Source organism: Salvelinus alpinus, chromosome 35, assembly GCF_045679555.1.
Source record: "Salvelinus alpinus chromosome 35, SLU_Salpinus.1, whole genome shotgun sequence".
In the NCBI taxonomy this organism is placed as follows: domain Eukaryota; kingdom Metazoa; phylum Chordata; class Actinopteri; order Salmoniformes; family Salmonidae; genus Salvelinus; species Salvelinus alpinus.
Window position 1 is genome coordinate 7,188,429 of NC_092120.1, and position 14,755 is coordinate 7,203,183.

General features: G+C 42.2%; 2 protein-coding genes across 26 annotated transcripts in view; both read right to left on the reverse strand.

Annotated features, from left to right (window-relative positions):
• Positions 1-145: 145 nt before the first annotated feature.
• Positions 146-9,110, reverse strand: LOC139564319 (protein LYRIC-like). Of its 2 annotated transcripts, XM_071383765.1 has the most exons (12): positions 8,456-9,110; positions 8,152-8,271; positions 7,128-7,209; positions 5,756-5,956; positions 5,225-5,293; positions 4,867-5,016; positions 4,113-4,181; positions 3,729-3,871; positions 2,999-3,115; positions 2,690-2,782; positions 2,367-2,484; positions 146-1,570 (listed from the first exon to the last, which is right to left on the reverse strand). In XM_071383765.1, the coding sequence occupies exons 1-12, from the start codon at positions 8,786-8,788 to the stop codon at positions 1,503-1,505; spliced, it is 1,563 nt and encodes a 520-aa protein (XP_071239866.1). In that variant the 5' UTR covers positions 8,789-9,110; the 3' UTR covers positions 146-1,502. The 2 variants fall into 2 exon arrangements, with proteins under 2 accessions (XP_071239866.1, XP_071239867.1); XM_071383766.1 differs by lacking the exon at positions 4,867-5,016.
• A 352-nt stretch (positions 9,111-9,462) lies between these two features.
• LOC139564316 (E3 ubiquitin-protein ligase UBR5-like) overlaps positions 9,463-14,755 on the reverse strand; it is a 46,560-nt gene continuing 41,267 nt past the window's right edge. For 16 of the 24 annotated variants that reach the window (XM_071383760.1, XM_071383748.1, XM_071383750.1 and 13 more), the window contains 10 exons: positions 13,380-13,524; positions 13,051-13,181; positions 12,726-12,786; positions 12,136-12,317; positions 11,872-11,956; positions 11,605-11,760; positions 11,165-11,278; positions 10,634-10,817; positions 10,274-10,359; positions 9,463-10,167 (listed from right to left, as the gene is read on the reverse strand). In XM_071383760.1, the coding sequence (XP_071239861.1) occupies positions 9,955-10,167; positions 10,274-10,359; positions 10,634-10,817; positions 11,165-11,278; positions 11,605-11,760; positions 11,872-11,956; positions 12,136-12,317; positions 12,726-12,786; positions 13,051-13,181; positions 13,380-13,524 (1,357 nt within the window). In that variant the 3' untranslated portion in view covers positions 9,463-9,954. The remainder of the gene's footprint in view (positions 10,168-10,273; positions 10,360-10,633; positions 10,818-11,164; positions 11,279-11,604; positions 11,761-11,871; positions 11,957-12,135; positions 12,318-12,725; positions 12,787-13,050; positions 13,182-13,379; positions 13,525-14,755) is intronic. The other 8 variants (XM_071383757.1, XM_071383754.1, XM_071383761.1 and 5 more) reach the window with 3 other exon arrangements.

Consider the following 14,755-nt stretch of genomic DNA (forward strand, 5'->3'; position numbering starts at 1 on the left):
CAAGAGCCGGTGATGTAACTAGTTGTTTCGAGAATAGTGTTCCCATCATCCCTCACCAACGCCGGGAAATTTAAATAGTTACACTGTAGCTGCCTGCTATGTTTATTGGGATATGTTGAATAAGAATATTCACGCTTCACAATAGTGCATTTATGATCTTTATGGTAGAAATTCACACAAAGGGCATATTTGATTCGATTGCATTTGGAACATTCTGACAATAAAGACAGAGGTAAAGGACAAGTATCAAACACATTAATTTAAATAATTCAACCTAGACATTACTTTCCCCACTCAGGAAAAATGGAAGCAATTCACATGTTACATTTCCAGAGGAAGAAAGACTAGTGGAGAAAGATTCAGGGAGCAGAATAAACCTGGTCCAACATAACACACAACACATTAAAACAGTTGGTAGAGCACATGCCTAACCCAACCAACTAAGGCATCAAATTGTATTCCTGATTACTGCATCTTTACAAGTACATCATTGATTAAAGCAGTTTGAAACCATCCTGTCTACAGCAGAATTAAACATTACTTTTCACTACACACCAATCAGTTGCTCAAAAGAAAAGAGAAAAATAGAGGTAACTGATTAATAGGAAAAACAATAGAAATATAAAAGACAAATCAAATATAGAAAAGAGCCTTTATTATTTTTACATATGGCTTGAAGCGTTTTTATTACAAAGAGGTTACAAAAGGTTGAGGACTTTTGAATCATCAACCACGGGTGGACAGGACAACAGCCATCAATGGTAGAAGCAACTACACAGTCTGAGCACAACACTGATTATCAAAATAACAGCAAGTAACTGAAAGTATGTCTCTTTTCCATGTACAGCAGAACAGTAGAGATACCACTAACACCACCTGCATCCAAATGCTAAACATGATTCTGTTGGGTCGTGTTCATAAAACACCAAACAGTACAAAATTTACTGAAACAGGGAGGACTACCTGGACTTGTCAGATAGCAATCGCTTATTTAGTTTTTCCCTTTCAAAACGGTTTGCTACCATGTGCCCTATTGAACACGACCCTATAGTGTTGGACTTGACCTTTTGAGCAGGAGTCACTGCACCAATATGGTTAACGATATAAACAGCAAACAAAGACTGCAGAATAAAGGCCTGTAACGTGACTCGGCTGACTCTTCCTCTATAATATTAATCTCAAAGCCATAACATCCCAATCACTATTAAATCAGGATTTATTATTCATTTTCTAGGTGTCTAATCAAACATGATCGTTCGAAAGATTCATTGGAATTGGAAAACAGTTTTCATATGTGTGCCCACGTTACGATATTGATCAGAATCGCAGAATTTAGCTTTACAGTTCATCTAGACCAGGCTGCATTTTGGATTTGAAGCTGGCCGGTCAGAACTTAGAAGTTTGATATTTCCGTTTTTAAAAAGGGCAAGTATTTATATGTTGCATAAACAGCTGTTTTATCCAAAGAATTTTGCATATAACTTCATGTTCATGACTCCAACTCATGTTTCTCTTCTTGCCCGCTTCTTCTTCATCACTGGTTTGGAAGGCTGGCTCTCTTCAGGTTTTTCTATGGGGGAAAACACACAGGGAGAATAGTCTTACAATACGGGACTCCTTGTAAGAAAAGACACAGGTTGTAAAAAATAATAATTCATCAATAGAAAACTGAAACGAAGACTTTAGAAGCAGGAAGTGTGTAGCAGGAAGTGTGTAGCTGGTGATCATTCCAGAATGATCACCAGGGAGTGAACATTTGTATACAGTCTTGATTTTTTAGGGTTGCAACATTTCTGTAACTTTCCTGGACTTCCTGCTTATTCCTAACCTTATTCCAGGAATCTTCCAAATAGGATTTAAGGAAAGTTACCGAAATTTTGCAACTGTATGATTGATACATTAAAGAGAAGGACTAATGCTTTAGCTCAGAGCTGGGACAGCCAATCAAACTGAATGGAGAGGGGACATCGTAGTAATAACCTGGCCTAGCTGCTTCCTACACCTCCAGAAATCAAGAGCTACACTTCAGAGGAAGAAGGTGAGCAGGCAGCTTGGTAGCCCAGTCAATCACACAACAACATGCCGGCCCTGCCCAGGAACAACACCTAGCAGCCCACTAATTTGTCTAGATCTGAATGGTTTGAGGGCAAGGTAAAGCTATTCCTTCTCTAATATTAATGTGTTTCTATTGTGATCATAGTATAGCAAGGAATGAGTGGGGATATAGAATAGAAAAGTATAAAGTGAAGTAAGGTGTATGCAGGGATCGGACCCCAGCTGCTGGCGGAGATACGTAGTCCAGGGTCTGCAGCCCTACCACTAGACCAGACTCCAGTGTGATTCACATATAGTTCTGATAGACTTACTATGTGTTGGAGCAGGTAGACTGTTCTGCTTGGCAGTAGGCTCTGTCTCTGCGGGTTGGGGTGGCACTTGTGCGATGGGGGCTGTGTTCTGAACCACCACTGGTTGCTCCACTCTTGCCTGCAGGAAGAAGAAACCTTGAGATTAAAGAGGCTAAAGAACTTTTGCCACTGGGGGTGCTCTTGAGCCAACAGGGGTCCCCTTAACGAAATGGCACCCTATTTCCTTTATAGTCCTTACGAGCCCTAATCAAAAGTAGTACACTATTAGGGAATAGGGTGCCATTTGACACAGTCATTGAGGTCTATAGAGCAGTGTCACCAACCTTCACAGCAGCAACATTGACAGCAGGCTCCTGGATTGGCTGCTTCTTCACCTTGGCCTCAGCAACAAACTTTTTACTTGGCTCCTCTGACTCCTGTCAATCACAGACAAACAGAACAAATATGAGCCAATCAGGAAGGCCACAGGTAGCAATGACCCAATGAAGGACTCTGCAATGTAGTTCTAATGAGTGATGGTAACAGTTTAAATTAAGTTGCTCTATTACTGTGTAATAAGACTAATCACTATAGTAACATTGTAATGATGTTGTTAAGGAGGAATCCAGTAAGTGCTTAGTCTACGGTGTTACCTGGCCAGTAACTACAGCATCTTCAGCTGGCTTCTTCTTCTTCTTTTTCTTCTTTTTAGATTTACCAGTTCCGTCAGCGGCAGGCTCCGCCTTTTCTCTCTCTTCATCAGATACCTGCTGTGAAACAACATTCAAAGTACAAAACTAATTCAAATATTTGACAGATCTAGACTGCTCAACCTAAATCAACAACCTGACAACCTTTCCCCAACTTGAGCTTAAAAAGTCCAAATAATAACAAGGGGAGTGCGTACAGTAAGCAGCAGGTATTTATTTTTTTACATGAGAAGGCTTCTGAAATGTAAAATGTGCAGTTTTGTTTGACAGAGGCTTTTAAAATGAAGCAATCCCCAAATCACTACTATTACTCTGTGGAGAACCTTGTACAGGATACAGCATGGTCTCTTTACAAGCAACTGTTACACTGCAGTCAAACTAGTAATATTCCAAGGATGTAGTGCACACTACCAGTCAGTCTATCCTCACATATGCATAAGGTTATATTTAGAGGTTTTTAAATGCAACATTTAAATTAAATCCCTGACATCTCTCTCCATGATGAAATGTTCTGTTTAACTCTGGAGATGGTTTTTCTCTCTCAACTTCCCCAGATTATATTGACAGTATTTAAATATAAGGCATGTTATTTATTTAACCAGGAACAGGCCCTTGATGTTAGAAACCTCTCGTGAGGGGCACCTAAAAAGTGTTATCACAACTGGCGACTAACCTTGACAGTCTCTGCCAGGGGCTCCTCAAGGGCAGGGGGGGCAACCACTACTGGAGCAGGGAGTTCCTCATAGTTCCCCCACACCTCCGCTGGTGCATTCCAGTCAGAGCACCTGTCCGCTGTAGCAGCAGACCCATCACCATCTGAAAACACATTCGGAGGAAAGCTCTAGTTAAAACACCTCACAAATACACAACCTTTACAACACATGATACAGACAGAGATTATGATTTTCACTCCTACAGCAGTCTCCTGACTACAATACAGTTGGACTGTGCAGATTCACTGATCTACAGACCACCTTGCAACCCGTATAGCTACTCATCATGTGATCTAATCCCTACAATGACTTTTATTGCCAGTGTTAAGGTTTGTTTTACTTACTCAGACCAGACCACTCGTCTTCCACTTGAGGCTCAGGCTGGCTGGGACACGGCAGCTGGGGTTCCACTGCTGGAACACACACAACACAACGACTTGGCTTCATGGCGGACTGTCACCAATATACTCAAACTAATATTGCCATATGATTTTTTTTTATCCTTTAGTATTTTTTTATTTTTTATTATACAATCTGATTAAATATCTATACTGCCCTACAAAGGCAAAACACAGTAACTAAGTAATTGTTTTTACTGCAAAGTCTGACTTCAGTCTTTTTCTGTCTAGACAGAGAGCAATTTTTGTTATTCCATTATATATTCTGATTAACTGGCTTGTTCTTGTGTCAGGAAACGAAATGCCACACACATCAGATAATATAACTGGCCATTACAACAGATAAAATATTTTTGACCAAATTCATAGTTAATGCGTTTTGCCTTTGTAGGGCAGTATACTTGTCTGTACTGTAAACCATGCCATCTAGAGGCCAAAAGGTGATCCTACACCAGGAGTCCACAAAGAACAGTCAGCCCATTCATTACCTGCAGTGCCGTCATTAATGAGACTAGATTCAGGTCTTTAGCCTTTATCTCTTATCAGGGAGCCTCCTAATAAGTCCACCCTCCTAATAACACAACATTGCAATAGAAAACCTCAGTGAAAACTCTGTATTCCCTGCATTTGACAAAAAGTTTGATTTGATTAATATGTACATATGCAGTATATTCCAGGGAAATATTACTACTATCATTACTTTCAGTCTCTTGCCCCCAGACAGCAGTGTCTTGGTTGCTCTCAGGGGTGGTCCAGTGCTCCTTATCAGGAACAATGGTGAGGGCTGGGGCCGTCACAGCCCGGTCAGTCCATTCTCCAGTCCCTACCGGAGCCTCCTCACTGCTAATAGCTGACACCAACACACACACATTTAACACCCTTCAAGAACATCCACACAATGGCACCACTTTAAATAGTGTGCGTAAGAAATTGACTCCAACCAAGTACTGTACAAGTAAGAGCATGTAACTAATTGTTTTTCTTAAAATGGGACATGATTTGATTTCACCCTAAGCCTTAATCAGACCCTAATTTGAATCAATATGTATATTTTTTACCTTGAGGTCTGACTACGGCAACAGCAGCGACGGCATCTGCTTTCTCTGCTTTGGTTTTGGAGGATTCTCCTGGGGAAATAAGTCATGTTTAAAGGCAAGGCTGTAGCTATATTTCCATATACATTTATATTTCCTATTTGCAAAGGGACAGCAGGACAACACACAAAGAGCAGTAGCCTGGAACTCAAACTGATATGCTCAGTTTTTCAATTGTTTCAGTGGTGAAACAGAGCATGTCAGTTTGGATTCCAAGCTAACAGAGCAGTTGACAAGCAGCAGAAGCTACACCTCTCTCTCTGGGCTCGGAGTCCTCCAGGGTCTGTATTTATAGCAGGTCTGATCAACAGGGGACCAGCAGAACTCAATAACAGGAGAAGACAGAGAGTAGCAGTCTCCCTGGATGCCAAATTAGTCTGTTTACAGAAAGTTTGTGAAAGTGTAGGTGTCTTTAACCATGATCAGACCTGCTCAGCTGCTGCCTTTTGCCAGCAGAGAGGTATACCATAAGGTGATAGACCTAGCTAGCTTTACCTTTCTTCTTCTTTTCTTTCTTCTCAGAGCCAGACCCAGGGGCTGCAGCTTTGGGGCTGGCCTTGGTTGACTCTGTGGGAGAAGTACTAGGCAGAGGATCCACTCCTCCAGGGCTCCCTGACCCGTCACCGGAGGTCTTGTCTTTACGGCGCTGCTCACGCTTCTCCTTGTTACTGATCTTGGTCTCCCAGGTGCCTGATACTGATAGAGACATGGGGAAGGTTAGTGGGAGGAAGTTAAATAGGCCTACATCACGTTCAAATCCACTGTTAGAATGTCCAGGCTCTGGGCCCAGTTTCCCGAAACCATCTCAAGACTACGTTCATTGTTAAAGCCTTCTTAGGAACATCGTTACATCTCCGAGCTGTTTCCCAAAACCATCATTACTAAAGTTGCTCTTGAAAATGCTCATTATTTAAGGACTGCCTCAGACCACTCGTAGAACAGAGAAGTACATGGTTAGATGTTTCTTGCCCTTCCGCGTCACTTTATACACAGATGTTTATCCGTCTTTCTGTGACTGCTGATAACTTCAGAAGTTTGTAGACTGACTACAAAAACAACGTTGCCCATTTTTTTGCATAACAAAGACGCTTCAAATGAAAACCGAGATGACTATTAAAAGACAAATACCGTATAGGCTACACACACATATATATTTGAATGATATGGAAATCAATTTCATGTTAATGCAATTGAGTTTCATTTAGATATTTGTAAGCTACCGATACATTTTTGCCTCAATATATTTCATGATGTAACATTTGCACAACCTGGATTTAGTGCATTATTATAAGGTAAGCATTAGAATAATCCACCTCAATATTTGTAACCATAGGTGATCTCTCTAGGAGCTGATCCGTCGTCAGTCATGTGGAATAATTCTAATGTTAAGGTAAGATTGGAAAGGGAGAACGCTCATCCTAGAGCAGTGCTCCCCCCCAAACCTGGTCAGATTGCATGATTAAAATATGACTCATTTTAATTTCCCTGAAAGGACGTAATAATTAGCTGTAAATGTATCAGCTGTACTGATACAAACTCCACTACAAACGCCATAAGGCCGGTTCTCAATCTTCAAGGCTTGTTTAGTGCAGAAATGTGGATATTATGTAGCTAGCTATAACCAAGCATATCTGAAATTATTTTGCAACAGATTCAACTGTTTCACTGGTATTAGCTGTAAATGTACCAATCTTACCTTAACATTAGAATTATTCCACATAACTGACGACGGATCAGGTCCTAGAGAGATCACCTATGGTTACAAATATTGAGGCGGATTATTCTAATGCTTACCTTATAATAATGCCCCCACCGCGCTTTGCTAGGCACAATTGATTCAAACAGTTGGTGGTATTGTATTGCGTACCTTCCTCCGATTCCTTGCCATGAGAAGAAGCCGTCTTAGCCTCCTTTACTGCCTGTTTCTGCTTCTTCTTGGTATTCTTTACCTAAATATATAGATTTCAACATGTATGTTGGATTAATGCTACAAGGCAAAGAAAGGGAAAGTGGTAGCATACAGAAGCATCGCCCCCTGCACCATTAGAACAGAAACCCCATGTTATGAAAGCCACTCAATCAAGTCAACGCGGTCAATGCGGTCAAACTAGGTAGGTAGGGATGTGTGTGTGTGTGTATATATCTCTCTCTCTCTCAAATCACATACACCATCCTGTTCCCCTAAATCTGTCTACCAAAAGCCTTTTACATTTTAAGTCATTTAGCAGACGCTCTTATCCAGAGCGACTTACAAATTGGAAAGTTCATACATATTCATCCTGGTCCCCCCGTGGAGAATGAACCCACAACCCTGGCGTTGCAAGCGCCATGCTCTACCAACTGAGCCACACGGGACCGTTTGACATGTAATTTATAGGCTATACGGTTCTTACAATCTCAAACGCTATAAACATAATATAAAGTATTATATTTTAAGTGTCAGCCCCTCAATGCAGATTGATGCCAAAAACAACTATAAAGAGCATTGATTGACAGGCAACTGGGTTGAAAGCTGTATTTGAACATGGAGGAGCTACATTTGACACTAGCTAAGTGAGGAAGCCATCAGTCCCATCCTTTAGGATTTGCTGCATCTGCAAGTTAAAATCTGTGAAACAGACATTGCCAGCTGGCCCCTGCACATCACAGGAGGAGTCCTAAGGGAGGCAGGCCTCTAGTCTAAAAGCCACATCATCACTAGTAAAACTCCACTACAAACGCCATAAGGCCAGTTCTCAATCTTCAAGGCTTGTTTAGTGCAGAAATGTGGATATTATGTAGCTAGCTATAACCAAGCATATCTGAAATTATTTTGCAACAGATTCAACTGTTTCACTGGTCTCCTAGGCTTGCATACAAGAATTTGCCTCTACAAGCAACATTAGGCCTACCTCAGAAGCCTTTTCTGTCTTGACTTGAGAATGATGTGGCACTACTGGCAGGTTGTCTTCTTCAGTCACTCTGACTTCCTCTTGTAGCTCAGCAACTGCACTACCATTTGGCTGTGATTTCTGTGGGGCAAAAGAGAAGAAAAGGCTTAATTTAAAAACAAATATTAGTTTGGCTCACGTGACAGGTTTATCTAGCTAGCCGAATCATGCTAATGTAGGCTACTAACGTTAGCTAGCTACTGTGACAGAGCTGTCAAAATTAGCATAGCATAACTAGCTAGTAAGCCAACATTGGAAACGTTACCTTTTCTGTAGGTTTCCTTTTCTTTTTCTTCGGTTCCTCTGCTTTTGCCGTCTTGATAGGAGCTGGTTTAGTGCTTTCAACGGTCTCAACTTCAATTATGGTCGGTCGCTTTTTGAAGATCCCGCGACATGCGGAGGCCCACATAGCCACCATTAGCACGAGCCCAATGCACGCTGCTAAGAAGATCAACCATGGCGGAATCTCGGGCTTCACTCCAAAATCCACCCCGAGTTCTGAGTGCAAGAGGTCTAGGCCGGTGGAAAGAAGCTCATTCAGGCGACCTGCTATCAACTTGGCCTGTTGACAGGTCGCGTCCTGCCAATTCCCTGCCATTTGGGTTGATCTCGATGATTGACAGAATATGCAAAAGTTAACGTTAGCTGGCTAAAATTAACGGTTTTGACAGGGCAAACAATAAAACCACGATCATCGCTAGCTTGTCATCCACCTAGCTGCTAACGCGTTAGCTAGCTGTCAATCATGTAACATTTGAGTCTGTCGAAATAAATTACCCTCATATAGCTAGCTAGGTGTCCAGCTCGTATGCCTGATGAACCTGTTTCTTGCCAATTTGATAACGCAAGAAGGTTGATTTCGAGGAGCAACAGAAAAACAGGCGGTGCTTAGCAGCATCCCGCTCTACGATTGGTGCAACGTCATCATGTAAGGAGGCGTCCCTCTGAAGTCGTGACGAATATCCCCAGAGATTAAGAATGGTGGTCCTGGACTAGAACATATTATTTGGGGTTAGTCATCAGCATATTTGATTAAAAACTATACCCAATGATGAATCACATATCTGGAACCAAACTTTTGCTGCCCACCTCATCAAGTAGAATTTGTGGCCTGTTTTATTGTATGCTTGGGTGTATTCCCACAATCTAAATAATTGCAGTCTTCGTAAAGTTCCTAAAACCAGGTTATCAGCATGCCTAGCATTTATTGTGAGGTCATCGATTTAAACCATATTCAGAAATACATTCTACATCAATCAAGAGACTAAAATGATCATTTGCATCCAAGTTTATTTTGAAATTCCCTACTCCCCCTATACAAGAAAAATATTGACTTTCCACCAAGGCAGCAGCGAACTGTCAGTGATAGTAAGTATTCTGTTTAGGGCAAGGAACAAAATCATAATCACAGTGTGTTTTTTTTATACTTTAACTTTTTAAATACTTCTACTGCAGTCCTCTTTGGCTGAGCTTCGGCAAAGTTTGCTGTCGAGCCAAATTCCTGGGAAGTAAAGGTTTAAGCCAATAGAGCAGAGGGGTTCAACTTTACAAAGCCAATGCAGGAATGTATATTACCTCAGAACTAAAAAAAAATTAAAATAACAAGCCGTCTGTGTTCACAACACAAACAAAATAACCGCCGGGGGAGTGACAGCATTTTTTGTATTTTCTTCAAATTCCATAAAATTGTATAGACAAAAAAACAAATCTACAAAAATGTAACTAGGTAAATATTACACAACAGGTAAACATGTTTGTCAACCTCTACACAAAACCAAAGTTCTTGGTCTTAATGGCTAGTAAGAGTTTCTGTTTTAGAATCTGTTTGGAGGAGTAGAGTGGCACGTAGAGGCGTGAGATGCAGGTGTTGGCCGTGGGCAGGTGCTGGTCATCCGGAGGCCTGATGGTGATGGAGGGCATGGGCTGGAAGCCTTCCTCACTGGCTGGCAGAGACGGACTGGAGGTCCAGAAGTACACCTGAAGGGAGGGAGAGGAATCAGATTGTATTGCAATTTATATTTGAGTTTCTGCAGATAAAAATTAAAAACTGGGACTGCATCAGGTAGTGAAAATAATTTCTTACCAGATCTTGCCTCTCAGTCATGCTCATCTTCTCCACGATGGACCAAAACCAGCGTTTGAACTGCAACAACTTATCAGCATTTTCCCCTGTTGAGATTCAGAGTGGGATAACAAAAATAAGTGACTCAATCATGGAATAAAAACGATAAACTCAAACACATTTAAGTCATGTAAAAGTACAAACGTATTTTTGTTACAAGACTTCCAACTGCATAGCTAAAAGTGTTAGGGTGAGGATCAATAACCAAAGGAAAACAAAATACATCCAGGTTTTACAGTTCTAGGATCAGGTCTCCCCATCCATATAATCTTATTCATTGTGATCAAAAATGCAAAACTGATCCTACATCAGCACTCATACTCTGAGATTCTTTGTGAATACGGGCCAAGGTCTTTGTACCAGATTCATCATTGAAGGAAGTGAAGCTGATGAGCATCTGCACGTTGACCTCTCCACAGCCATTGACCAGCAGCCTGAAGTCCTCAGCTGTCAAGTCCTCCAGGGCGTTCTTAGGAAGGACATCCAACAGACCCTTCCTCATCGCCTGAAAGAGACAAAACAGTATTAACATTAAATGTCAACATCTTTATATACAGTACACATCCATCCCCTTCTCATCAGCTGAGAGAGAACAAGGTATTAATCTCACATAAATGTACACTGCAATATTGTCTCTGTACACATCTAGGCTTATCCCTACACCAGCTTTAGACTGGACTGGTGTCCAATTTGCTGTTTTGGAATCTCCTATGGCATGCCAAAAACAAAAACAGATCTGGGACCAGGCTAACTTTAGACCTAACTCAATACAGAATGCCCCACTCGGTTCCCCTTATTATAGTGAATGGTAATTCACTTGTATACAGTGCCACATGACAGTGTACAACTCACATGAAGAGGTTGCTCGGCAACCACCAGCATCCTGTGTTCGGCGTACTTTCTCACGTATTCGTAAACGTTGAGAGGAGTCACAGGCATGTTGACCCCACCTGACAGCAGCTCCACCTGATATAGCCATGGACAGCAGACGTCATGTTAATAACGTAACGTGATGTTTCATAACATTCTCTGTCACAATTAGACTGCAGAATAGAAGAGTTTTCAAAACAGTCAACTTCTGATAAATGCAAAACCTGGCAGTTTCAAATGTTTAATGTTGCATGCACAAGTAGTGAAATGCCAGTTGTGACAGAGTGCATTAAAACCAGAGATGCAGTCAGGCGATTGCAAAACTATAACGAAATGAAAAATAGGGACTCAAAATGTATTCCAAGTGCACTTCCTAAGTTGAGTTGACTGCATGTGAAATATTCTCCCTGTGAGTTCTTTACCTGTCCAGCCCCTTCCTCCTTACACAGGTCTATGGCGAAGGCCAGGTCCATGGCTACAAACACAGCCTCCGCCTCTCCAGCCTGAGAGTGACGGATCAACTGTCGCAGGCTCTCGTACATTACCGGGTCAAAGAAGGCAAAGTCATGCCAATTCACCTGCTCACAGACACACATACTGATGAGAACTCTATCCGTGTACAAGTCCAGATGTAGCGGTTTCCATATTGCAGTGTACAACAGTGCCCATATAACAGTGGAACTCATTACCTTTCTGCCGAGCAGCACCTTGATGACATGTCTGTTCAAGGTAATTGGACAGAGCTCATTCTGCAGCAGACACAGCCCTAGTATTCTGGAGGAAAAAAAGGAAAAAAAACAAATACTTGGAAATTCTTTGAGGTAAGCTACATATAATTGTAATTTCGTTGTTTTATCCCTGAATATAAGTAAATAGTGGCTGCACTCCAAATGGCCCCCTGTTCCCTATGTGTCCTGGTTGCACTATAACGGGAATAGGATGCTAGGACTTACCTGCCGATGTTCCTGAAGCAGTTGAGCCTGGCCTCCGTGTTCTTGCCGGGCCGGGGAGAGTAGAAGCCTCTCTTCCCGGGCTGGTAGAACAGGGGAGCGTTGTCATCTCCGTCTTCAGGGTCGTCCAGCTCCATGTCCACCACACTGCGGGTGGAGCCATGACGCTTACGGTTCTCCTGCTGCTACAACCAGGAAAATGAGGAACTTTATTCGTAATTGACAATAATTGACACATTTTTGGTTATTACGGCGTAAAATAATTAAAATCAGTGCCACCCTGTAAAATATAAGTGACTGGTCTTGAGAAAGGTTGCTAAAGCTGAAATGTTGACAAACAGTCCCCTATATCCTGTTACTATTAGAGCATAATATCAGTGGGTGATCATGAGGTGAATATTTTTATTATGTTATCGTAAACCTCTAAAAACAGCCACAGTCAGAATTCTAACCAGTAAATTAATGTCATGAGGCTGAAGGCCACATTCCTTTTATTCTTCATACAACAATCTTTCAGGCATGTCTAATGACTTGTGTTCCTGTACCACAGAGCTGGGGCATGCTGGGACCGGAGATGGAGAGCTGAAGCTTACCTGTGCTTTCTCAGGAGCCTCCAGGAGACCCAGGTCCAGTATGCTGTCAGCGCCATTTTCCCTGTGGAAGGGGAGAGGGGTTTTAGTCAGGTTATCCTTTATTTTTATCAAACCAGGTTGTCCTATTGAGGTAACAAAAAAACTTTCACAAGGGAGACCTGGTCAAGAGGGCATCCTTGAAATTGTGTATGGTGACGATGCGTCCCAAATGGCACGTTTTTGCCTATATAGCATAAAGGGGCTCTGGTCAAAAGTAATGCACTGCGAGCAAGGTGCTATTTTGAGAACAAAATGACAGAGTGGTGAATAGGACATTGTACTATACCTTCCATGTGCAATGAGCAGCTCCATGGCCTCCTCCACCCTGGCCCTGAGAGAGTCCTCACTGGCCAGGAGCAACAGCAGCTGGGCTGGGGAGAGCTCCAGCAGCATCCCTGTGATCTTACTGGCAAATGCCTGGAGAGGAAGGAACAACACCAGTCAGTCACATTCTGTAGACAGTCCTGAGGTTCACACTTATTCACCACCCATCACATACAGTATTCCTTGATTGTATATAGATATTATGCATTATAGATTAGATAATGAATGGATACTGCATTTATAGATAAGATACTTTAATTAGAATTAGATTGTTGTAAAGCTGGTAGGTACCGGCTGCATAGCGTGGACGCGGGGGTATAGCCTCTCTCCCAGGGCCTGTCTGTGGGCAGGTAAGGGATCAGGTTCGTCACTGGGGTTCCCCTCCGAGGCTGGCCTGAAGGGCCGGGTGTCAATGGACAGCTGTCTCCTTGAGTCCCTGGAACACACACAGAAGGGAAGGTTAGCTAGCGCCCTCAAACATTCTACACCATCGTGCCGACCCGAACAAAACTGGCCAGTGCAGGCCATTGTCTTACGCCAGATCAATGCTCGTCCCTCAACCAATCGGTCTTGTAGGACGTGGAACACATCTATAAAACTAGATTTTGCTCAACACAAGTCCCTAATTCTGGCTACTACAGCAAACCATGCTCCAGCTAACAGCCTAGTATAAGCTTGTTTGAATGGCCATACGGTAGCTAGTTTAACAGCTTGTTGATTAAGTTGTACAGAACCAAAGTTATGGGACTGCTCTCAGAAATCAGCATGTATGCAACAGACAGCTGCCATTGTGCCTCGCTACTTCGTAACATTTGGCCAACGCGATAACGTTGGAGAGCAGTCTGCTGTGCTGTAGAACTCGGCGCACTAATCACAGCAGAACAAATATGAAAACTCATGTGCATAGCTAGAGGGAGTATTCAGCATTGAGTGTGTGAACTGGTGTTTTCATATGGATTGGAATGTTCGTACATAAAGAATTTCATGAATATGGATTCTACCACCACAAAACACCGTAGCTAGATATAGAATTAGGTAGTGAAGACATCCTCATTACTTAAAAAAAAATATTAGCTACAGGTTCATCGTTTTTGGTAAGATTAACTGACGCTTGAGGATGAACAGGGGTTCAGTGGATGATGTCACCTTGGTAACATTTTTGAATGTTAGGACAGCATATTGTAGTCGGACTTCTTTTTAGCTACCATGAGTTTCTGCGAGTTCAGACAGATCAGTACAGATGGCCGCCATGTTATCCGACGTGAGACAATGCAGTGCAGGACAGAAACTATGGTGGATGCGTAACCAGGTCAGCTAGGCTCGGCTCAGTAGTGTAAAAATTTATTTCGGTGTAGTTGAGTAGAGAGATGTATAAAGCTATAGTTACAACTTTCAAACTATGTTGCATTTGGATTGCTTTGTGTAACACAACCAGCAACTAAAAAGCAATTAATCTACAACGTGGTTGCATCCAGTTGCAATTTTTTTTCTACTTTTCTACTTCCACAAAATTCTACTTTGTGCACTAGTTGCAAGCAACAGCCAATCAAAATGAATGCGTCGCACATGATCCATTTGAAGGTTCGGAACTCTGACCCAGTTGTCAAGTCAACACAGCTGTCAGTGCTGTGGGAACCGTGATCAAGGTTGGTAGAAGAGACATTAGC

Bases quoted from the DNA above. Each gene is read 5' to 3' on its own strand.
- LOC139564319 (XM_071383765.1), bottom strand. From the start codon at position 8,788: ATGGCAGGGAATTGGCAGGACGCGACCTGTCAACAGGCCAAGTTGATA. The intron at 8,272-8,455 runs GTAACGTTTCCA...TTTGCCCCACAG, and splicing joins AAAGGAAACCTACAGAAAAG to AAATCACAGCCAAATGGTAG. The intron at 7,210-8,151 runs GTAGGCCTAATG...CTATATATTTAG, and splicing joins AGACAGAAAAGGCTTCTGAG to GTAAAGAATACCAAGAAGAA.